This window comes from Syngnathoides biaculeatus, chromosome 5 (genome assembly GCF_019802595.1).
Source record: "Syngnathoides biaculeatus isolate LvHL_M chromosome 5, ASM1980259v1, whole genome shotgun sequence".
NCBI classification, from domain to species: Eukaryota; Metazoa; Chordata; class Actinopteri; order Syngnathiformes; family Syngnathidae; genus Syngnathoides; species Syngnathoides biaculeatus.
Window position 1 is genome coordinate 21,699,033 of NC_084644.1, and position 24,291 is coordinate 21,723,323.

At 40.5% G+C, this 24,291-nt stretch overlaps 1 protein-coding gene across 10 annotated transcripts in view; it reads left to right on the forward strand.

The window, feature by feature from the left end:
• The window catches only part of plecb (plectin b), a 151,071-nt gene that overhangs the window by 89,216 nt on the left and 37,564 nt on the right, over positions 1–24,291 (forward strand). For 2 of the 10 annotated variants that reach the window (XM_061820440.1, XM_061820441.1), the window contains exon 1: positions 22,759–22,894. The exons of the other annotated variants lie outside the window; for them this stretch is intronic. In XM_061820440.1, coding sequence (XP_061676424.1) covers positions 22,777–22,894 — 118 coding nt within the window. In that variant the 5' untranslated portion in view covers positions 22,759–22,776. Of the gene's footprint in view, positions 1–22,758; positions 22,895–24,291 lie in introns of those variants that run through there. 10 annotated transcript variants of the gene reach the window in all.

Genomic DNA, 24,291 nt, shown 5'->3' on the forward strand with positions numbered 1-24,291 from the left:
TGTGGTGCTTTTGGGAGCTATTCTCATCCTTTTAGTGGTAGTAATAAATATCACTGTTAAGATGTTTGTGGCAGTAATGTTTATTGTGGTTGTGTTTTGGCTCTCCTGTCACCCAGATTTGTATGTGAAATATGTGTGATGACATTCCATTATCCAATGTGATGTGTAGGATCTTGGAGGTATGCATGCAATGTGATAAGAGCTCTGCAAGATTGCTTTCTTTTTTGACTCTAGAAAAGGGTCAACTCTCTGTTTTTATGGCTAACAGAAAATTTGAAGATTGTCAGTGTATGCATTGTGTTACTGTGACTCAGATTATATGGAAATAAAAAGTGAAATGCATGAAATAGTTCCAGCTCACTTGACAGTGTGGAGCCCTCTAAGGGTGTAAGAAGTACTTCACATGGGCGTTGTCTGTTGTGGGTGTGAGTAATAGGCAAAGAGTGAGGGAACAGCTTGCTCATGACTCTCCTGTTGTATTTGTTTGCTTCAACACATGACACGAGATCTGGATCTAATTAACAGGAATGATGCAATCTGTAGTCAAAATGGTATAACTCATAGTGAAGTATCAATGCATGCAGTTCACTGTTAACAGAATGACACAATTTAAAGACTGCTTACCTTTGAGGAATAATTTTAAAATGCTTAGCTGTTGTGGCTTTAGTAGTTGAGTGTTATTCTATATGTGAGATAGGCACTGTTGCGCAATTGCCATCTGTCAGTATTTGATGTCCCACTGCTGACATCTACTGTCCATTTACAACTACTGTTTTGTTTGACACCAAATGCCAACAAGTTTAGACAGGTGGTACTTGGCTGTTTGTGCCTTTCTATTCTGACATCAAGTAGGTGTTATACACGGGTTGTCATTTGAAGCCCTTTTCAATTTTGGAATTAATTGTGGTTTGTTTGTTACATACCGATTTATATATATATATATATATAATATATATATATATATATATATATATATATATATATATATATCTTACACAACTGCTTGCAGACACATTTAGAGCTAGATGCATACATGTATACTTTACTTCAGCTTGTTTACTTTTATTTATCAAAAATTACTTTTGTGTTATTTGCCATTCATGTATTATTATTATTATAATTATTAAGGAGCCAGCGTATAATGCTCTGTTTGTAGCTGAGTAGAGAGCTTCCATTGAATGTGAAGTGTTGAAATAGGACTGTGCATATTACACATTTTAATATTGTAGGCATGCTTTGAAATTGTTTTAACCATGCCCACACAGGGAACGAGTGACAGTTGGGCTTGAACAGAACACGGGCATGCCACTGAGGTCCTCCTTGTTCTCAACTCTGAACTGTTGCCCAATCCATACTTGTGTAATTGCTTCAAAGAACAACTACACGATGTTGCAGCTCAGTGCCTTTCATTGTGGTAATACATCGTATTGGTTCTGTGCCAAAACAAAACTATTCACAAATTTAAGAGCCCGAATTGACAACCTCACAATGCAAGCAGTTGTACTTTGAAGATCATCTGATGTACATTTGTAGCTTGGAAATACTTTTGCCCTCTATTTGTGAGTGTTTGAAAGTCACACTGACGTTCTGAAATCACCCCAACACTATTTGAAAATAGTTATTTCCATCCATCCATTTTCTGAGCCGCTTATCCTCACAAGTGTCGCAGGAGTCCTGGAGCCTATCCCAGATGTCAACGTGCAGGAGATAGGGTACACCCTGAACTGGTTGCCAGCCAATCGATGGGCACATGTAGACAGACAGTTGCACTCACAATCACACCTAGGGGCAAGTTTAGAGTCTCCGTGCATGTATTAGGGACGTGGGAGGGAACCGGAGTGCCCAGAGAAAAGCCATGCAGGCATGGGAAGAACATGCAAACTCCACACAGGGGGAGCCTGGGAGTGGTACCCCGATCCTCAGAACTGTGAGGCCAACGCCACTTGGCCGCCCAATAATTATTTCGAATAGTTTAAATTTAGGATTAGATGAGAGAATTGATAATCTATCCATCCATCCATTTTCCGAGCCGCTTATCCTCACAAGGGCAGGAGGCGGGGTGCACCCTGAACTGGTTGCCAGACAAATTGCAGGCCACATAGAGACAAACAGCTGCACTGACAATCACACCGACAGGCAATTTAGAGTGTCCAATTAATGTTGCATGTTTTTGGGATGTGGGATGAAACCGGAGAGCCCAGAGAATACCCACGCAGGCACCACACAGAGAGGGCCAGGATTGAACCTGGATCCTCAGAACTGTGAGGCCAATGCTTTCCAGCTGATCCACTGTGCCGCCCACTTTTCACCAGTCAATCTTATCTAAGCCTGGGCCCAGAGAAACCAATGGCGTTTCTAGGTATTGTTGATTATTTTTGGATTTTGCTTTGCACAGTAGAGTTTTAAATTGCATTTATGGATATAATCCCAAACTGTATTTAATGACATTGTTTTTCTGAAGTATTCTTGAGCCCATGTGGTGATATCCTTTACACATTGAAGACAGTTTTTGATGCAGTGCCACTTGAGGAATCGAAGGTCACGGGCATTCAATGTTTGTTTCTGGACTTGCTGCTTACATGCAGTGATTCTCCAGGTTCTCTGAACTTTTTAACGATATTATGGACCGTAGATGATGAAATCCCTAAATTACTTGCAATTTTACATTGAGGAATATTGTCCTTAAGTTGTTTGACTATTTTCTCATTCACTTCTTTACAAAGAGGTGAACCTCACCCCATCTTTACTTGTGAATGACTGAGCAATTCAGGGAATTCCTTTTATGCCTAATCATAGCACCCACCTGTTACCAATCTGTTGTCCTGTCTTTTGTTGCTACCTGTCCCAGCTTTTTTGGAACATGTTCTTCTTCTTCTTCTTCTTTTCCTTTCGGCTTGTCCCGTTAGGGGTCGCCACAGCGTGTCATCTTTTGCCATCTTAGCCTATCTCCTGCATCTTCCTCTCTAACCCCAACTGCCCTCATGTCTTCCCTCACCACATCCATAAACCTTCTCTTTGGTCTTCCTCTCGCTCTTTTGCCTGGGAGCGCCATCCTCAGCATCCTTCATCCAATATACTCACTCTCTCGCCTCTGAACATGTCCAAACCATCGAAGTCTGCTCTCTCGAATCTTGTCTCCAAAACATCCAGCTTTGGCTGTCCCTCGAATGAGCTCATTTCTAATCCTATCCAACCTGGTCACTCCGAGCGAGAACCTCAACATCTTCATTTCTGCCACCTCCAGTTCAGATTCCTGTTGTTTCTTCAGTGCCACTGTCTCTAATCCGTACATCATGGCCGGCCTCACCACTGTTTTGTAAACTTTGCCCTTCATCCTAGCAGACACTCTTCTGTCACATAACACACCAGACACCTTTCGCCAGCTGTTCCAACCTACTTGGACCCGTTTCTTCACTTCCTGACCACCCTCTCCATTGCTCTGTATTGTTGACCCCAAGTATTTGAAGTCGTCCACCCTCGCTATCTCTTCTCCCTGTAGCCTCACTCTTCCCCCTCTACTTTTCTCATTCACGCACATATATTCTGTTTTACTTCGGCTAATCTTCATTCCTCTCCTTTCCAGTGCATGTCTCCATCTTTCCAATTGTTCCTCTGCATGCTCCCTGCTTTCACTGCATATGACAATATCATCTGCGAACATCATGGTCCAAGGGGATTCCAGTCTAACCTCATCTGTCAGCCTATCCATTACCACTGCAAATAGGAAGGGGCTCAGAGCTGATCCCTGATGCAGTCCCACCTCCACCTTAAATTCCTCTGTCACACCTAAGGCACACCTCACCATTGTTCTGCTACCATCATACATGTCCTGTACTATTTTAACATACTTCTCTGCCACACCAGACTTACGCATGCAGTACCACAGTTCCTCTCTTGGTACTCTGTCATAGGCTTTCTCTAGATCCACAAAGACACAATGTAGCTCCTTCTGACCTTCTCTGTACTTTTCCACGAGCATCCTCAAGGCAAATAATGCATCTGTGGTACTCTTTCTAGGCATGAAACCATACTGTTGCTCGCAGATACTTACTTCTGTCCTGAGTCTAGCCTCCACTACTCTTTCCCATAACTTCATTGTGTGGCTCATCAACTTTATTCCTCTATAGTTCCCACAGCTCTGAACATCCCCTTTGTTCTTAAAAATGGGAACTAGAACACTTTTCCTCCATTCTTCAGGCATCTTTTCGCCCGCTAGTATTCTGTTGAATAAGTTGGTCAAAAACTCCACAGCCATCTCTCCAAATTGCTTCCATACCTCTACCGATATGTCATCAGGACCAACTGCCTTTCCATTTTTCATCCTTTGTAGTGCCTTTCTGACTTCCCCCTTAGTAATCATTTCCACTTCCTGGTCCTTCACTCTTGCCTCTTCAACTCTTCCTTCTCTCTCATTTTCTTCATTCATCAACTTCTCAAAGTATTCTTTCCATCTATTTAGTACACTACCGGCACCAGTCAACACATTTCCATCTCTATCCTTAATCACCCTTACCTGCTGCACATCCTTCCCATCTCTATCCCTCTGTCTGGCCAACCTGTAGAGATCCTTTTCTCCTTCTTTCGTGTCCAACCTGGTGTACATGTCTTCATATGCCTCTTGTTTAGCCTTTGCCACCTCTACCTTTGCCCTACGTCGCATCTCGATGTACTCCTTTCGCCTCTCCTCAGTCCTCTCAGTATCCCACTTCTTCTTCGCTAATCTCTTTCCTTGTATGACTCCCTGTATTTTGGGGTTCCACCACCAAGTCTCCTTCTCCCCTTTCCTACCAGATGACACACCAAGTACTCTCCTGCCTGTCTCTCTGATCACCTTGGCTGTTGTAGTCCAATCTTCCGGGAGCTTCGGTTGTCCATCGAGAGCCTGTCTCACCTCTTTCCGGAAGGCCGCACAACATTCTTCCTTTCTCAGCTTCCACCACATGGTTCTCTGCTCTACCTTTGTCTTCTTAATCTTCCTACCCACCACCAGAATCATCCTACATACTACCATCCTATGCTGTCGAGCTACACTCTCCCCTACCACTACTTTACAGTGAATAACCTCCTTCAGATTACATCGTCTGCACAAAATATAATCTACCTGCGTGGTTCTACCTCCGCTCTTGTAGGTCACTATATGTTCCTCCCGCTTCTGGAAATAAGTGTTCACTACAGCCATCTCCATCCTTTTTGCAAAGTCCACCACCATCTGCCCTTCAAAGTTCCTTTCATGGATGCCGTACTTACCCATCACTTCTTCATCGCCCCTGTTTCCTTTACCAATATGTCCATTACAATCTGCACCAATCACAACTCTCTCGCTGTCTGGGATGCTCAGAACTACTTCATCTAGTTCCTTCCAAAATTTCTCTTTCAACTCTAGGTCACATCCTACCTGTGGTGCATAGCCGCTAACCACATTATACATAACACCCTCAATTTCAAATTTTAGTCTCATCACTCGATCTGATACTCTTTTCACCTCCAAGACATTCTGACCCAGCTCTTCCTTTAAAATAACCCCTACTCCATTTCTCTTCCCATCTACTCCGTGGTAGAATAATTTAAACCCTGCTCCCAAACTTCTAGCCTTACTACCTTTCCACCTGCTCTCTTGGATGCACAGAATATCAACCTTTCTCCTAATCATCATGTCAACCAACTCCTGTGCTTTTCCTGTCATAGTCCCAACATTCAAAGTCCCTACACTCAGTTGTAGGCTCTGTGCATTCCTCTTTTTCTTCTGACGCTGGATCCGGTTTCCTCCTCTTCTTTGTCTTCGACATGTTGCACCCATAAAATTCCAAGTTAATGATTATTTTCTAAAAACAATCAAGTTTATCAGTTTGAGCTTTGAATATTTTATCTTTATGGTGTAATCAATTAAATATAGGTTGAACATGATTTGCAAATTATTGTTTTCTGTTTTTGTTTAACACAACGTCCGGACTTCATTGGAACTGGGTTTGTACCTATAATCCAGAGGTGTCAAGCTAATTTTTGTCACGTGCCACATTGTAGTTACAGTTTCTCTCAGAGGGGCGTTATAAGTGTTATACCATAAAAATATATAATCGCCTCATCATATTTACACATGAAATTTATGAACTATTTTTGGAATCAGACATAAAGGGTTATGGGTTTTTCAACTGTTGGTCATGTTTGGTTAGAGAAAAATGATTGTGATATCGGAACGTTATCATTTGATATATGACAATTAACATTTTTGAAATCAATGTATTTTTTTATTGTATTGTTGGCAGGGCATCTCTTACCCAACAAATGGGTTAATAATTTGCTCTAATATTTATCCAATGTTCATTTAAATTGACCAAACCTCTGACCCAACTACAGCAAACCAACTGTTGAGTTCCAAGTTTGACCCAGGATTTTTACTGTGTAGTAACTCACTAACAGCCAAACCCAGGAAAAAGAGATCAATAACATGTGGAAATAATTGTGGCTGCAGTCAAAATGCTTATGACATTAGTCATGTCCCAGGGTAACATCATAGAGTGTCTGTGAGGCAAATTCAGTTTTGTGCATGGAGTATTGGGACTGTTATCTTTTACTTAAGGATTCCATGTTATTCATTATTCTCTGGGATGAAGCTATCGTGCTTCTCTCTTTACCGTTTGACAGTGTCGATGGAAACATATTTCCAAATGGACACACGCTCAAAATACATTACAGTCATGTGTTTTAACATGAATGTTATGTGGATGAGCTCTTTGTAAAGGGAGGCTCATAAAATACATTTCCCACAGTCTCTGCATGCTTTCTCCATATAGGTGCTGTTTTTACAATGCCCATCATCGAAAGTAAATGTTTCAATTGTGCTCCCACGACAGGGTAGAATTGCTTTCAACATTCCAGACAAACAAGATGTGTTAACAACACTGTAATTCATCATCTTATACATCTAAGAAAGCAAACTATATTGAGAGAATGTTTGTACATTGCTGTGATCCCAGACAAAATATGGGACCATAAACATCAAGGATGAACTGTCTTCCTTTGTAAACTGTGAGTGAGTTAGAGAGTTAGCAATAATGTTGGCACTGGAACTGTTCAACACAAAGGCACACTATGCCTGTCCGGCACAAATAGAGCTAGCGTAGTTCAGATGGTTGTTTTATGGTGTATTAATGGGATTAAATGTCTTTTATCATCATTGGTAGTATGTGATGAGGACGCATCTGATTGTGTTTGCGTCCCCAGGGGCAAATTTGCCCAATGTCCCGCCAGAGTGCTTCCATCAGTTTCTAACTGTGACACTATGTGATCATTCAACATGTGGTAGATATTAATAGCCCCCAGTTAGCCCCAACCCTCACTGCCTGAACATCCAGCCCTCTTTGCCCCTCGCCCCTGCCCTTTTCCCCAGGCTTGGGTCGTCCCTCCTCCCCTGGCCACAGAAGGCTGACGGATCCAAGCAGCAGGCGCAGCCTGTCAAAATTCAACACAAGGGAGAAACAAGGCATTCCAGAGCAACCAAACTGCAGACTCTCCTATCGTGTTCATCCCCCCTCAGTATTGTTGAGTTCTCGTGTTCTTCATTCTCGTCTTCCTGTTCTCCTCTGTATCATCTCTTAGATGAAGATCATACCTGGTAGGTGACCAGATTGAGGTTGCTTTGGTGTCTATGTGTCTGGTCTCTCTTTCGTTTTGCCTGTTTGTTGAGCTGTGGGCTGTTAGAATTGTTTGGCAAAGAGGAGTTGGAAGTGTTGTGATCCCGGTACTCCCTCACATATTAACACGAACACAACAGTAATACGCTACATATACGCGCGTTCACAGTCCACTAACAGCAACTGGCAGCTACCGCAGCACACATTACATGCCACATCTAAACTTGTCCTCGACACGATTGAGTTAAGTTTCGCGACCCTACTGCTTTATTTCATTTGATGGTGTGTCAATGGAGGGCGTTGGGCCAAAGCTGCCGCCCACCAGCCTAACGTGCACCCCTTGGTTCTTTGAGGAGCTCTTTTTGCTGCCAAGAAAAAAGAGCATGATGAGCAACTTTAAAAGTGTGTCCATTATCTCGTATAATTTAAATTTCAGGCAAAATGATGGAAAAACAATGTGAGCCTTTGTCAAGTTATTAAAACAAGCTTCACCTCATTGTGTCTCTTGAACTTTTTTGTTTTTTTTATCATGCAGATAACATTAGGGCCTGCAAGTTTGTGTCGCCTCTTAGGCGAAACAGATAAACCTATCCACTTCATTGTTTAATAATATACCTTACGTTATTGGAGTGTTGTCATGTAAGGTAAACAGTCTAATGTTACTTTTTATACAACTCCGTTCTCCAGAATGTCACAGGAATAAAGATGGCCAACCCATGATATGGTCACTATTACAAGTCTCAGTAGTGTGTCAGATATTAAAAAAAAAAAACACACACAAACAACAGCTGCAACTGAAATAGACGTGAATGGTTCAATAGAGATAACAACTAAACCTGGATTTAGGTGATTACTGCTCAGAGTACATTGGAAGTGGACTTTGGCCTGTGTGCCATGTGTCAGAATGTTCATGAAGCAGCTGAAAACATATGTAGCTTAAACCAACAATGATTTGATGGTTGATTTCAGGGTGAAAAATGCCACACCCATACCATCACACTGTTGTTTGACCCCCTCCCTCACTCAGTAAGGTCCCACCTGTCACTGCACCACCAGAGCTATCTGTTCTAGTTCGACCAACCAGGCTCATGCCATCTCCTCTACATTGCCTTGGAAGCATTCTCTCCACCTTGGTAGTTGTAGGTTACTTGAGGTGAGTCTTATTGGGTTTTGGAGCTAGAGAAAAACACAAAAAGCAAAAGTAAATGAGATTAAAGTTGCAGTAAAATGACTCAAAATACTTTGCGATGGTCAACAGAGAACTTAAAAAGTTCAATCCAAAAGCAACACAGTTATTTTTTCCCACTAAAGTTCCCAAAAATTGATCGAGTATACGCCACATATCATTTCTGCAATGAAAATTTGTTTAATTTTTTTTGGTGTGATAAATTCTCTTCTAACAGTCAGTGTGAGAATGTCATATTGTGTCTGTAGGATATTGTATACAGCATCACGCGGAGCTTGATTACACTTTGCATTTTCATGTTGCAGCTTGAAAACTACTTCTTCCTCTAAGGTTTGCAGAGTGAGCCATGTTACAACCAAGTGATAGAAATATCCCTATTCTGATACACTGGGGAGTAGACTTGATAGTTCTTGTGTTGCAGAGTGTGACAGTGAGAGTATTCCAACAGAACACGCAATAGCAGTGTTTTACAGCAAAATTACAGGTGGCAGCTTTCCAAAAACAGTGCTTCCCAAACCGGTTTTGTCATGTTTGCTTACCACTAAAAAGCTGTCTGTGTCTTTGTCTAAGAACCCTGTAGAGGCATTCAAATTCCATTGAAAATAGCTACAGTTTTAATGATTCCAACTGAAAGGTTTGTCTGATGCAAACTCGTGTTGCGTTATCAAAGCAATGTAAGTCTTTCGGGCTAGATGTTTAACTAGTACATGAATGAATGCTCATGCATGAGGCAAGGTTCAATCAATTGATTTAGGATCATAATTCTCTTGATTCATTACATTAATCATAAAATGTAATAGTGTATTTTTAAACTCTCATAAATCGAGGGGGTTACATTACATCAATCCCCTGTATTTAGTTAAATCTATGAAGCAGTGACCTTATTTGTTGTATAATACTTTACATTTACAAGTTTCATAAAGCCAACTCAGGAATGGTGGATGACTGGTAAGCACATCTCCATCACAGTTCTGAGGACTTGGGTTCAAATCCAGCTTCGTCTTTGTGTAGTTTGTAATGTTCTCACATGCCTGCAAGGATTTTCTCCTCCCACATTCCAAAGACATGCAAGGTAAGTTAATAGAAGACTCTAGAATTCACACCTACATTTTCTGTAGGTGTGAATTTAAGTATGTTCCCTGCAATTGGCCGGTGAACAGTTGTGGGTTTACGCTGCCTCTCGCCCAGAGTCAGCTAGGAGAGGCTCAAGCTCATCCGTGATGCTAGTGAGGATAAGCTGTGTGGAAAATGGAATGGATATATGCAATTTACTGCCCACGTGTAATACTTTACCTGTCCATGTGAGGTCACCACCCACACATTGTAGGCAAGCACATGCATCTACGCTCAGCTCAGGTGAAATAATCAAAAACTCAAATGAGTGGTGCCCCGATCTGTTTGTTGGCTAATTTCCAAAGAAAACCTGTCTGTTGCTCGGCTATCAATGCCTTTCATTGGTGATACAAAAAAAAAAACTAAAAACAAACAAAAAAAAAAAGATCACCCACAGCTCATACTTTGAAGCCTGCATAGAATTTGTGCAGAGTAGAGTGTGGCTGGGCAAGTAATCTGAACTGGAGCATACTTTAAGATGCTTATTGAGACTCCAGTTGAGGTTTACTATAAAACAAAACGCAACAAAAATAATTACCATCATTTTATATTTTTCTGATATTTTATATATACAGTAACGGAAACCCCTTTAGACTCACTAGCTATGTTAACATTTAATCCTGGGAGGGATATATCTTCAAAAATTGAATAGTCACACACAAACACTGTAGTAATGCATACAGACAGCATATTCTTCTTAATCTGTAAAAAAAAAACGATCACATTTATATCATAACATGACTTTATTTTATTTTTTTTAATTTTTTTTAGCATGCAGTAAACAAATAGCTCAATGCAAGCATCACACCATACTGTACCTAGTCCAGGGCGCACACAGCATAAATAGCAGATAACATGCATACTGTGACATGAATCAGACGAAACCTTTCCTGTTTGAAGTCAATTTTGTTCAGTCTCAATTATTTATTAATTTATTTATTTGCTAAATGGTGATGATTATCGTAAATTGTTTCCACCAGAGGTGGGAAGGTGGCACAGCTGGAAAGTGTTGGCCTTACAGTTCTGAGGACCTGTGTTCAATCCCGGTCCCGCCTGTTTGGAGTTTGCATTTTTTCCCCATGCTTGCGTGGGTTTTCTCCAAACACTGCGGTTTCCTCCCACGTCCCAAAAACATGCAACATTGATTGGACACTCTAAATACCTAGGTGTGATTGTGAGTGCAGCTGTTTGTCTCGGTGTGCCCTGCGATAGGCTGGCAACCAATTCAAGGTATACCCTGCCTCCTGGCATTTGACAGCTGGGTTAGTCTCCAGCACTACCGCAACCCTCGTGAAGATAAGCAGCTAAGAAAATGGATGGATACTGTAGGTTTGCTGTGTTTTCTGCATCTATCAAACTTTCTTTAAACTAATCTGATCAGCGTGATCACTATTGGATAATATTTTGCATTTATACATTAATTGGAGCCTTTAAATTGTCCTTAGGTGTAATTATGAGTGCAAATGGTTGTTCGTTTCTATGTGCCCTGGGGTTGACTGCCATACCATTCAGAGTGTACCCCTCCTCCTACCAAAAGGTAGCTAGGTGAGCCTTCGGCACTGTCTAATACTAATAATTAATAATAATCTAATACTTACAGAGGAGGATAACATCAATCGCTAGTACAAACACCGGCAAAACCTTTGTATCATATACAATGGTGTCCGTGAGTACGAGCAGTAGAGAAGTTAGACAAATTGAAACACCGACTCAAACTTGCCTCTCGCCCCAGACTTCCTTTGCTTAGTTGGCTTACAACGTGACACGTTGTGATCAAACCGTTATTGTTGAAGAAGCAGCAAACGTGAGTAACTCCATAATCTTGTTTAACCAACACAACTTGTACAACGACGATCATGAGGACGACTCAACCTGCAACTACTGGAGTGAGAGCCATTGGTGTGAATCTCTGTCATCCCCATATCCTTTAAATCCACATATCCCATACATATATATATATATATATATATATATATATATATATATATATATATGCAGCCTTTAGGGAACACGATATTGAGCGACCTGTAGGCCGATCCCAACCCTGGATAAATGCAGAGGGTTGCGTCAGGAAGGGCATCCAGCGTAAAACTGTGCCAAACAAATATGAGCGTTCATCAAACGAATTCCAGAATGGATAGGTCGTGACACGGGCTTAATACGCCCGCCCCCGGCACTGTTAATCTGCAAGGCGTAGGTAGAAATTTAGATGATATAGGTCGAAGGCAAAAAAGAGGAGGAAAGTGGCTTGATTGGCAGAAGAAGAAGAGAAATGCACAAACCCTACAGCTGTGTGTAGGGACTTTGAATGTTAGGACTATGACAGGAAAAGCTCAGGAGTTAGTTAACATGAGGATGAGGAGAAAGGTTGATATATTGTGCATCCAAGAGAGAAAGTGGAAATGGAGTCAGGCGAGAAGTTTCGGAGCAGGGTTTAAATAATTTTACTATGGAGTAGGGGTTATTCTACATTAAGAGCTGGCTAAGAATCTATTGCAGGTGAAAAGAGTATCAGATCGAGTGATGAGGATGAAATTTGAAATTCAGGGTATTGTGTAAAATGTGATTAGTGATTATGCCCCACAGGTTGGATGTGACCTTGAGTTGAAAGAGAAATTTTGGAAGGAACTAGATGAAGTGGTCCTGAGTATTCCAGTCAGAGAGAGTTGTGATTGGTGCAGATTTCAATGGACATGTTGGTGAAGGAAACAGGGGCGATGAAGAAGTTATGGGTAAGTACGGCATCCAGCAAAGGAACTTTGAGGGTCCTTCGTAAAAAGGATGGAATTGGCAGTGGTGAACACTTATTTCCAGAAGCGACAGGTACATAGAGTGACCTCCAATAGCGGAGGTAGAAGCACGTAGATGGATTATATTTTGTGCAGACAATGTAATTTGAAGGAGGTTACTGACTGTAAGGTAGTGGTTTGGTGGAGTGTAGCTTGACAGCATAGGATGGTGGTGTACAAGATGACTCTGGCAAAGGTAAAGCAGAGAATCAGGTGTGGAAGTTGAGAAAGGAAGAAAGTTGTGTGGCCTTTCGGAAAGAGGTGAGACAGGCTCTAGATGGGCAAGAAGAGCTCCCAGAAGACTGGAATACTACTGCCAAGGTTTTCAGAGAGCCAGGCAGGAGAGTACTTGGGGTGTCTTCGGGTAGGAAAGGGGAGAAGGAAACTTGATAGTGGAACCCAAAAATTCAGGAAATCATTCAAGGAAAGAGATTCGCAAAGAAGAAGTGGGACACGGAGAGGACTGAGGAGAGACAAAAGGAGTACTTTGAGATGTGACGTAGGGCAAAGGTAGAGGTGGTGAAGGCTAAACAAGAGCCGTATGATGACATGGACACCAGAATGGATACAAAAGAGGGTGAAAAAGATCTCTACAGGTTCGCCCAGTCAGAGGGATAGAGATGGGAAGGATGTGCAGCAAGTAAAGGTGATTAAGGATAGCGATGGAAATATGTTGACTGGTGCCAGTAGTGTGCTAAGTAGATGGAAAGAGTACTTTGAAATGTTAATGAATGAAGAAAATGAGAGAAAATGATTAGTGAAAGAGGCAGTCGTGAATGACCAGGAGGTGTCAGTAATGATTAAGAGGGAATTTAGAAAGGCACTGAACAGGATGAAAAATGGAAAGACAGTTGGTCCTGATGACATAACAGTGGAGGTATTGAAGCAAGTAGGAGAGGTGGCTGTGGAGTTTTTGACCAACTTATTCAATAGAATACTAGCGACAGAGAAGATGCCAGAAAAATGAAGGAAAAGTGTACTAGTTCCCATTTTTGAAAAAAAAAAGTCGATGTTCAGAACTGTGGAAACTACAGAGGTATAAAGATGATTAGCCACACAATGAAGTTATGGGAAAGAGTAGTGGAGGCGAGACTCAGGTCAGAAGTAAGTATATGCGAGCATCCGTATGGTTTCATGCTTATAAAGAGTACCACAGATGCATTATTTGCCTTGAGGATACTTGGTCAGAAGGAGCTACATTGTGTCTTTGTAGACTGAGAGAAAGCCTATGACAGAGTACCAAGAGAGGAACGGTGGGACTGCATGCGCAAGTTCGGTGTGGCGGAGAAGTATGTTAAAATAGTACAGGACATGTATGAGGGCAGCAGAACAATGGTGAGATATGCCGTAGGTGTGTCAGAATAATTTGAGGTGGAGGTGGGACTGCATCACGGATCCGCCCTGAGCCCCTTCCTGTTTGCAGTAGTAATGGATAGGCTGACAGATGAGGTTACACTGATCCCCTTGGACCATGATGTTCGCAGATGATATTGTGATATGCAGTGAAAGCAGGGAGCATGCAGAGGAACAATTAGAAAGATGGAGACATGCACTGGAAAGGAGAGGAATGAAGATTAGTCGAAGTAAAACAGAATATATGTGCGTGAATGAGAGATGTGGAGGGGGAAGAGTGAGGCTACTGAAAAGATAGAAAGGGTGGACGACTTCAAATATTTAGGGTCAACAATCCAGAGCAATGGTGAGTGTGGTAAGGAAGTGAAGAAACGGGTCCAAGCAGGTTGGAACAGCTGGCGGAAGGTGTCTGGTGTGTTATGTGACAGAAGAGTCTCTGCTAGGATAAAGGGCAAAGTTTACAAAACAGTGGTGAGGCTGGCCATGATGTACGGATTAGAGACGATGGCACTGAAGAAACAACAGGAAGCAGAACCGGAGGTAGCAGAAATGAAAATGTTGAGGTTCTCGCTCAGAGTGAGCAGGTTGGATAGCATTAGAAATGAGCTCATTAGAGGGACAAAGTTAGAGAGAGCAGACTTAGATGGTTTGGACATATTGGTAGAAGGGTGCTGAGGATGGAGCTGCCAGGCAAAAGAGCGAGAGGAAGACCAAAGAAAAGGTTGATGAATGTTGTGAGGGAGTAAATGAGGACAGTGGGTGTTAGAGAGGAGGATGCACGAGATAGGCTTAGATGGAAAAAGATGACCACGCTATGGCGAGCCCTAACGGGACAAGCCGAAAGGAAAAGAAGATTGTGTGCGCTCTCCCGTTCTTTTTTTTTTATGTGCCCATGACGCTCTTATTACGTACTTTGAGCTCACGTTGTTTTTATACCCACCTGAAGCCATTGAGGCAAGCTGTCATTGTTTCGGACTGCGGCACTACTTTCGGGTTGGCGGCGTCATCGGCACAAGTGATGACACATTTTTTTTTAAAAGCAGCTGCACAACCCAGCTGTTGTCGTCGATATTTTTTGTCTTGATTTAAGTTAAAACAAACTCATGGGCAGTCATTTCTGATCTTTGGTGCAACAAACATGCTATGCTAACGATCGTAAAATCCAAGCTCCCAGAGGAGGTCATAGAGTTCAGGTTGGGGGCGCACATTACCGTAATAAATATAAATGTGTAACATAAGACATCAAATATCATATTGAAATGTATATGTATGCCTTATTTTTAACCACTCTATATACCTGTATGCAACTATGGAATGTGATTGTGGTTTTTTTTTCATTCATACCTACATATAATGCACTCTTTTAACTTTTTGAAAATATTTTTGGAAAAATCTGTGCATTATTTTTGAGAAATTATGGTCTATGCAATTGCCACTCAAATGGGATGAGTTAAATAAATAAAAACAAACGTGGCTATTTGGTTGCTGGCTTCCTTGAAATGATCAAAGTGGCCAATTATTTTTTTTTCCCAATTCATTTATATTAATTCAAATCTCATCTTGTGCTTATGGTGCTCTCCCAAATATCCCACGATGAAAACCACAAGAGCTAAAAAAAAAAAAAAAAAAGAAGCGTAAACAGTTTACCGTAACTCAGGATATGTGAAATCATAATGAAATATTTGTGTCTTGTTTAATAACCTACAGCATGCACAGTGTGAGAGAACAGTTTTAATATCAGAATCAGCTTTAATGGCCAAGTATGTAACAATATCAGTTATCTAGTGCAAACATTTGCAGCAAGATAGCAATAGTATGTCTCATTAATCTTTTACCTCTTGGGCTGATCATAAAGATAAGTGGGAGAAAAATAAACACCTGTTTAAAAGTGGTTCCTGTTTCTTTTTTAAGAGTCCTCACACCAATAAGCCTGCAAGTGTGTGTTAAGGACTGCTGGTTGATATTTGTTCCAATGGCTAAAAAAAACGAACATTAAAGAGAGACCATACAATTGGAATGTAATGAGTACATCTGAAGACTGGAATAGATATCTGCTTAGTAAAATGTGTTGTATAGGGAAGATGAGACCTGACCGATTGTGTGTGGAGAAGATTGTGTGAGCATCGTGATGGCATGTGAGTGCTAAAGAGGTGGAGACCACACTTAAGGTGGCAGTTATTTACGTACAGTATTTTCTTCAGGTTTTGTGGGTTACCAAAGTGTTCTCTTCTGTGGGGGTAACAACCAGCTCTATCACTATCTTGTAGACTTACACAAAAATGAGTTATTTTATCTTCCATCATCATAGCCTACATGTGAGTATTTTCAGATATTATCTTATTCTACCTTACTCAGATAAAGCATGCACTTACAAACAATATAGTAGGTTTTACTGAAACAGTATGATGAGAACAATTTTGAATTTGCATATTCTTACTGAAAACTTCAAAATGTAGTTTTTAGCTCTCTTTAGAGCAAGGAACTGTATTTGGTAGCATCAGTTGTTATTTGTATAATTTTTAAACTATATATATATATATATATATATATATATATATATTATTGATATGGATTTACTTACTTCCCCTGATAGTTATGGAAGTAGTTGACTGTGAGAATTAAACACAGTAAGTGCAGTATGCTTTTTTTGTGGTTGTAAATTCATAGACATGATACAAAAATAAGTTAGGTTTGTCTTTTTTACTGTATAAAACTGTAAATGAATGTTATAAATATTGCCAAGGCAAAAAAAAAATTCTAATTTATGTACATTTGTAATGATTGTTCATTACATATGTTCATGGTTGTCATTGTACTATTGCCATCTAGTGGCTGAAATATAGTTTTTTTTTTTTTACTTACATTCACTGATTCGGTAAACAGTCCTGGCTGCAAGATCAAAGGGTGGTGTATGATTAGACTTGTAATAGAAATATTCAAATATCTGTAAAGTTCTCCCTTTTTAACATTTTTAAAACATTTTAGAGAGGAAACACCCACAAACATTCCTCTTGGCTAAGGTCATGCGCAGAGGTGTTGAGAAGAAGAAATCTTTTTGACAGATTGTCTTTTTTATATACTACTTTTGCTGGTGTGGTTTGATTGAATAGTAGTAGATAATAATATTTCTAACAGGGAAGGTAAATGTCAAAATAAGAACAGAGGAACTTCTCTTGTAGTAGTTGTACAATCCAATAAATGGGGAATGACCAAGAAAAAAAAAAGTTGATTTTATTGACGTGAAATTCCTTAAAAAATTGCCCCCAAAATACATACTGTTAATGTTTGTATATTCAAACTGTTTCAACCTCTATTCAAATTGGATGGATCAAATTTTACGTTCAGACTTTATGAAGCGATATTTGATCCTTTGACCTGCAGAGGGAGACACATGATGCTGTTTTAAAGTCAATAAAAGACTACCTTGCTCAGCTGTAGGCTCCAGTTTGTGCACCACCGGGTTCCAGGCCTGTCCAAGATAAATGGATTTGTTTTAACGACTGACATGTCAGCCAAGCCCGACACTTGGTGCCCTTTCAGTCTTTGGCGACTCATAGCCCATCTATTTTAAAATTCAGCTGTTGTGTCTCAACCACAGCCTTGAGTTGGAAAAGGCTTTTAGATTCACCTTGTGAGGACAAGCACTTTGGAGAATGGATGGATGGATGTTAGGCTCAATTCGGACACCTCAGTCAGATGCCTGCCATCAGCTTGGTGTGGGAAGTGGATGGTCCAGTGTGTACAGACAGGTGGATTTGTTAAAGCAACTTTTAACTATTGGGTAGTAGTTGGTTGTTGCACGTGTATCCAACATTATTTGCATACTGCATAAGTTGATTATGTAGGACATTATGACAATAAGGTATTTGTATTAAATGAAAAATGAATAAAAGTAAATAATAATTGCAAATAGAATGACTTACAATGTTTTAATTAATTCATTTACTACAACAACAAAAACAACTTCCCCAAAACCTTTTTACAGGAGTGGCAAATGGACCAGGATGAACCCATTCAAGTTTGTGGAGAATATGGTTCAAGTCGTGTATTTCTATTTATTGTTGAGGTAGTTCACGCCCAGGAATCCCTGTGGCTTTCTGCTGTAGTACTGTCATTTCCCACCCTGAGGCTTAAGATGGCTAATAGCTGTGTTATGATCAAAAGGCATATTATTCAGAGGACTGCAGAAGTTGGACCTTGTATTTGATCATGTGATTGAGGTGGTCGTGACCTACAGCAGTCCTGCCTTTCTTTTTCTTAAATACTTATCTTCTCAGATAACCCTGTAATGTAATCCCCAGGGTGAGTCACTCATACTTTTATCAACATTCTTTTTTTTCTGTGGCTGAGGTGTGGTTGGCAGATATTGCATGATTATTTACACTCTTACCTAAATGGGCCAGTGGAGGCATGTCATTATGGAATATGAGCCTAGCAATAAGTGTAACCTAATAAACTGGCGCCATGATATTCTACTGCCATCACAAAGAATCTGCCTTGGAAACTTCAACTGAGTTTAGCATTTTCACAAGCCATCATGAAATTTGCTCGTTTTTGTCTCCCCCAATTTTTTTTAATTGAAATTATTGCATGCAATCTTCTATGTTTTATTTCAACAGCATACTTTGAATTTGCTAACACAATGAAAACATCAACAACTCCGCTTAACATGCTGCAGGCCATGACCAACATCTAGACTTCATTGTAAAACCACTTGGTGTTATTTTTTGTTTTTTTTTTAATGACTTTACAAGTCACAATTATAAGGGTCATCATTTATGGACTAAATGCACAAAGCATAGGGCCATTCTATCAAATAACATATTGAGGTAAAGGGAGTCACAAATTGTGCTTTTTAAAATTTTATTTATTTATTTATTAAACCTAAATCCAGTGAAATTGGGCTGAATCAATAGGATTTTGTTTGGATCAATTCCATTGATAAGACCAGTATTGCTTCTTTAATCTATCCAGTGAAGTCTTCATTGACCTAATACGAGGACAAAAAATAATAAAACGCAATGTAAGACGTGAACTAGATTATCATAGGTATAGTTTGTTATGGAAAGGAAACCCATGTAGTACTTAAAATTTCTCCAACCTCTCACTGCTTGGAAAGACCACAGTGTTCCATCTGGTTTTAATGAAGCAGTATGTAAAAGGCGAGTTTATAAGCATTTTGAGACTTTAATGATACGTCTCCTTTTGGGGGAAAAGCGCTCATGATGACGGTGTTCCGTAGACGCAGTATCTTTGTCGGCTGTTATTTGTGTCTCCTGAAAGTGTTTCCCAAGTAGCTATAGTTTTTAATTTATTCTCCACTGACGGTACTTTGGCTTTGTCTAGTTATACAGTAATTTTTTTTCTTTTATGCAACTGCTATAGTTCCAATTCCTTGCGAATGTGCTAGAGATTACTAATGTCGGTCCAATCCTGATTAAATGGAAGTCTTGGTTCTGGAAGGGCAGCAAATGTAACACCTGAGCCATTCAAACCTGACTTACTGAGGTTGACTTGTGATTTGAGAAGCTAAAAAAGAAGAAATTACCCAGAGAAGTAGTGGAGCTCAGTAGTCAATGTATTAAATAGAAAATCTTGACATTTTCAGCAATGATTTTTGCCAAGTTTTACTTAGTTGCAACCAAGTAATTGACTAAATCTTTCCTCAGTTACGTCATGGATGCAATTATTATTAAGATATCAATGATTATGCGCATTCCATAATTTTTTTCCCAATACCGTGAAGCACTCGTACTTTTTAGATATAAATTGGAAAGGTGTGTTCTGCTTGGGCGGAACAGTGGGGCAGCTGCGTTGGCCTCACAGTTCTGAGGACCAGGGTTCAAATCCCGGCCCTGCCTGTGTAGAGTTTCCAGCCACTCCCGTTTCCTCCCACATCCCAAAAACATGTAACATTAAGTGAATACTCTAAATTGCCCCTAGGTGTGATTGTGAGTGCGTGAGTGCATGTGTTTCCATGTGCCCTGCGATTGGCTGGCAACCAGTTCAGAGTGTATCCTGCCTCCTGCCTGATGACAGCCGGTATACGCTCCAGCACTCTTGTGACCCTTGTGAGGATAAGTGTCTCAAAAAATGTATGGATGGATGTTCTGCTTGCACTGCGGGATAGCAATGTGGTCATGGCATGTAATCATGTCACATTGATCCTATTCATGCAAACATGGTGTGACCGCATAAGCGTCTGAAATTCCTTTTAAAGGAAATCAGGATTACTTTCTTTTCTGACTCCAAATTGACCATCCATACACCACTCCTAAATTCCTAAGCTTGTCTAGACAGTCAATGGAACTACAAAGGTGTGTCTCTTGATCTTAAAAAATGTGGCTCAGAATGAGCAAACACACCCACACCCATTGGGACTCACTCACATTGACTCATAAAATGCTTTCATGTTCGTGCAGGTTGGGTTTAATACGTTGCACTATAGAAAAATGGCTTTGGTTGCCTCAGAAGGGGATATCCGAAAAGGTGGGGAAATGTGATTTATATAGAGTCAGCTCATTACTAAAAAAATAATATTAATAACTATAATTATCAGAAAATAAATTAATAGGATGGGATTAAAAGGCTGCCTAATACTTCAGCTACCATAACCATATTGATAACTGTTATGTTAAGATAGCAATTTAATTGTCATTAATCATAAATATTTGTTCCTTACAGCAGTAACAAAACATGTATGTACTTTATGTACAATAATACATGTGCACTACATATGAAAACAACATCTGCCGCCCAGGTAGATCAAAGCAACCTGTTCTAATTCAACATTTTGTTTTACTCTTGCAGCCTTTATTTTTTTTAAATGCTGCTTGTCAACATGTCCAATGACTTTATCTATTACAATTGTGGGGACACTATACGGTAGATAATGTGACCATACAGATGCCGTATACACTATTTGCATTGTTTGGGGTTCCATAATTGTCAAGCTGACGGGAAATGGGACATATAACACCAAGCTGAAGAAATTGGGTGATGTTTAAAATGGATTTTGTTACTTTGCTGTTTTTTGTTGTCTTTGTTGAGACTTCATATAAATTCGACAGGCCAACTCATTGGCCTTAGTGGGCTGGCCGCATTCATATGGGTTGTATCCAAATTGTTTCCACAATGTCTCTGTGGCGTAAGGCTTTGGAACTTACTCAATTTTTGCTGCTCACCTTTCTGTAACTGTGCAGCTACCGGCTTGCTGCCAGAAAACTTTGGAAAAAAGCTTTGTGTACATGAGCGCCTGCATTTCAAAAGCATGTCCATGCACATGGACGGTGGTAGCACGCAAATTTGGGGGGGAATTGAAAAATATTTAAGCGGGTTGGGGAGGCAGAAACAGTTCACCCACCCCCTGTCATGACGCCGCGCCCCCTCACGGCCCCCCAATTTGAAAACCACTGCTAGACAAAGACATGGTGGCTGAAAGTTGTAATCTTTTTCAGTAATTTTGTCCATCTCCCCCTGTATGGTCTCTTTTGTGAAGATAGCTGGAGCACCTTCTTATTATGAACAGCAAATGGGCATGCACTTACACGCCCGTTCTTTCTCCCCTCTCGCTACGACGAGAACAAGGCTCACGTAGGAGAGCATTCACGAGTTGGAGAAAGTCAGATCTCACGGAGGGTTCCTTCTATTGTTGGGTGAGTAGCTGCCAGTGACAAGGTCACAGATGGCACTGGTACCTACTCAGATTAATCATCACATTGATCCGTCTCCTCCACTTTTTCAATCACCCCTTCATCCTGAAGCCTGATATCCAACTATGCAGGGCAGACTAATCTTACAAGCTCAAAATGGAACTAATGTAATCTAGTTCTTATGTAAAATGCATTTGTGTGTGTGTGTGTGTGTGTGTGTGTGTGTGTTGTGTGTGTGTGTGTGTGTCTACACATATCAGCCATTGTCATGCTGTATCTCCCATAAATGTGGTGACCAAATCATGTGCTGGTGTGACCAATTGAGAAATTTACAGTGCAAAAGTTTGTTTAGATCACTGAATATTGTTGATACTTTATGATCCTCTAGCCAGTTATTTAAGTGGTTTGCTGCCATCTTGTGGTATCTTTATCGAATTACAAGCTTTTCTTAAGGTGGAGTCAATTGCTCACAGATTTTCATTATTCAGGGCAGAGTTTGGTCCGTATCCACTGCAAATAGTAGAGAGTTATCTGTTTATATATACAGGTATTTCCTTTTACTTTATCACTCAGCTTGAGGGTGTGTGATTTTGTGCAATGGGACAATTAAGTCATAGTACAGGCTAGTTGCCACACCTCTCCTGCCTCCCTCCCTCCTCTTCTGTCTTAGGGTGTGTTTAGAGCCCTACCCACAATGTTGTCCACTAAATACACACTTGGAACGGCACATTGGAAGACAAGCTTGGATTTTATAGCCCACATGCACCATGTGAAAGAGATTGGGTGAGCGGGAGAAAAGGGTTAGCGTTACGAAAAACACACAAGGAAGATAAAGAAGGGTAAAGCTGAACCCAGTCAGAGAGCAAGAAGGCTCAGCGGAAACAGAGGAGAAATTGGTAGTTTTTCAAAGTAGTGAGCAGACCAGAGCTACAGGACTCCTGAGACGAACCAAAGGACAGACAGACCCAAGATCAAGATTCTTTTTGGGAACAATTGCCATTGCATATTTTGCATTAGGAGCATTATTTTGTGTGTAACAGACCTGAAAGACGATGGCCTCTTCACAGCAGAGGTACCGTAATTTTTCATCTGACAGCATGGGCAGAGAGAGAATGCCCTCAGATGAAATCTTTTACCAGGGGATGTTGAAGGCAATGGACACTAGGAAAGGTACCAGTATGGAGAGATTATTTGGAAAGAAACACTGAATTAATATTCATGAATTAAAAACGACCGATGAGAAGTCATGATACCCTACAGTTACATAGTACTACTGTTTTGAAAGAACTGCCGTTACCTCACTTTGTACTGGTGAAAGTTTAAGTTTATTAGATCCCCATTACTATTCTTCCTGGGGTTCATCAGATGTCGTTGTACAGCATCCATCCAGTTTTCTTGTGGAAAAGATTAATCCTAATTGTAGTTCAATAAGAAAGACCGTACTCTAAAGTACATGATATACAAGTGGTTTATTTAAGAGATAAACGCGTGCTTCATCCCATGCAAGGGTCAAATTGATTGTTGTTGATGTTCATCATGCCACACTTAGCACTGATATATTGTTGGCAGCTGGACTTTTTGGGGATACTTGTTTGTCTGGTGACACTGAACTTCCCCCCTAACAAAAAGCATATCCTGCACTTATGAAGTTAGCATACACCATGGAAATATGGTGAGGTAACACGGTGTGGGTGACCATGAGGCAAGGAGTAACTCATGTTGAAAACAGTTTTAAGGAAAAATGCCGTTGTATTTTATCTGTAGCACAAGTCTAGTTGGTGGATTGCCTTGCTGACAGACAGTAAGAGATAGCTGTAATTGATTCTAGTCAATGTCCAAAAACTTTATTTGTCCAAGGACAGTACTTAAAGTTATCACCACTTCTTCAAAGTTCCAAAAATGTCAGAAAATTAATGTAGCGTTGTACTGTGGAAGGATTGTATTTCTGCCTGTTCTCCACCCATTGCTGGGTGTATCACTATACTGTGTCACTCTCTTTAAACTGATAAGATTATGAAAATGCCTTTGTATTAATGTCCATAGGTCGCGCCAGTATAGTTTGCTGTGCGAGTCAATACGAAGGGGTAGAAAACTCACAAGTTGCATTGGATAGTCTGACAGTCCAGTTTTGTAGTCTGCAAAATCCTTTGTAGCCTTAAAAGTACAAAGAAGACACAATAATGAATGTTGGTGTAACACACTTTGTGTCCCGATCCCCCTCCCAGTTCTCCCTAAGAGACATAACAGTTAATGGGGACATCGAGGTATTGTAGTTGCATTCATGGGTGTGTATCCCCAGCAGGGTCTTGCTGTGTCTTGTTGGATAATTGCTCTCTACTATGTTCTGTGTGCCTTGTCTTATCATAGACAGTCTGTTAACGATTGAATCAGTATAGAAATATTGAGACATTTCATGGCAGGTACAAATTCTTTGAAACAGTCAATGAATCTGTCACCAACACATGTATGCTGATTCAGCGTGTCTGAGATCCAGTCAGCCATTGTCGCATGCTTTCAGAACTTGTTTTCCTGAAAGAAAAAAAAAACATTTAATGAATTACTAACCA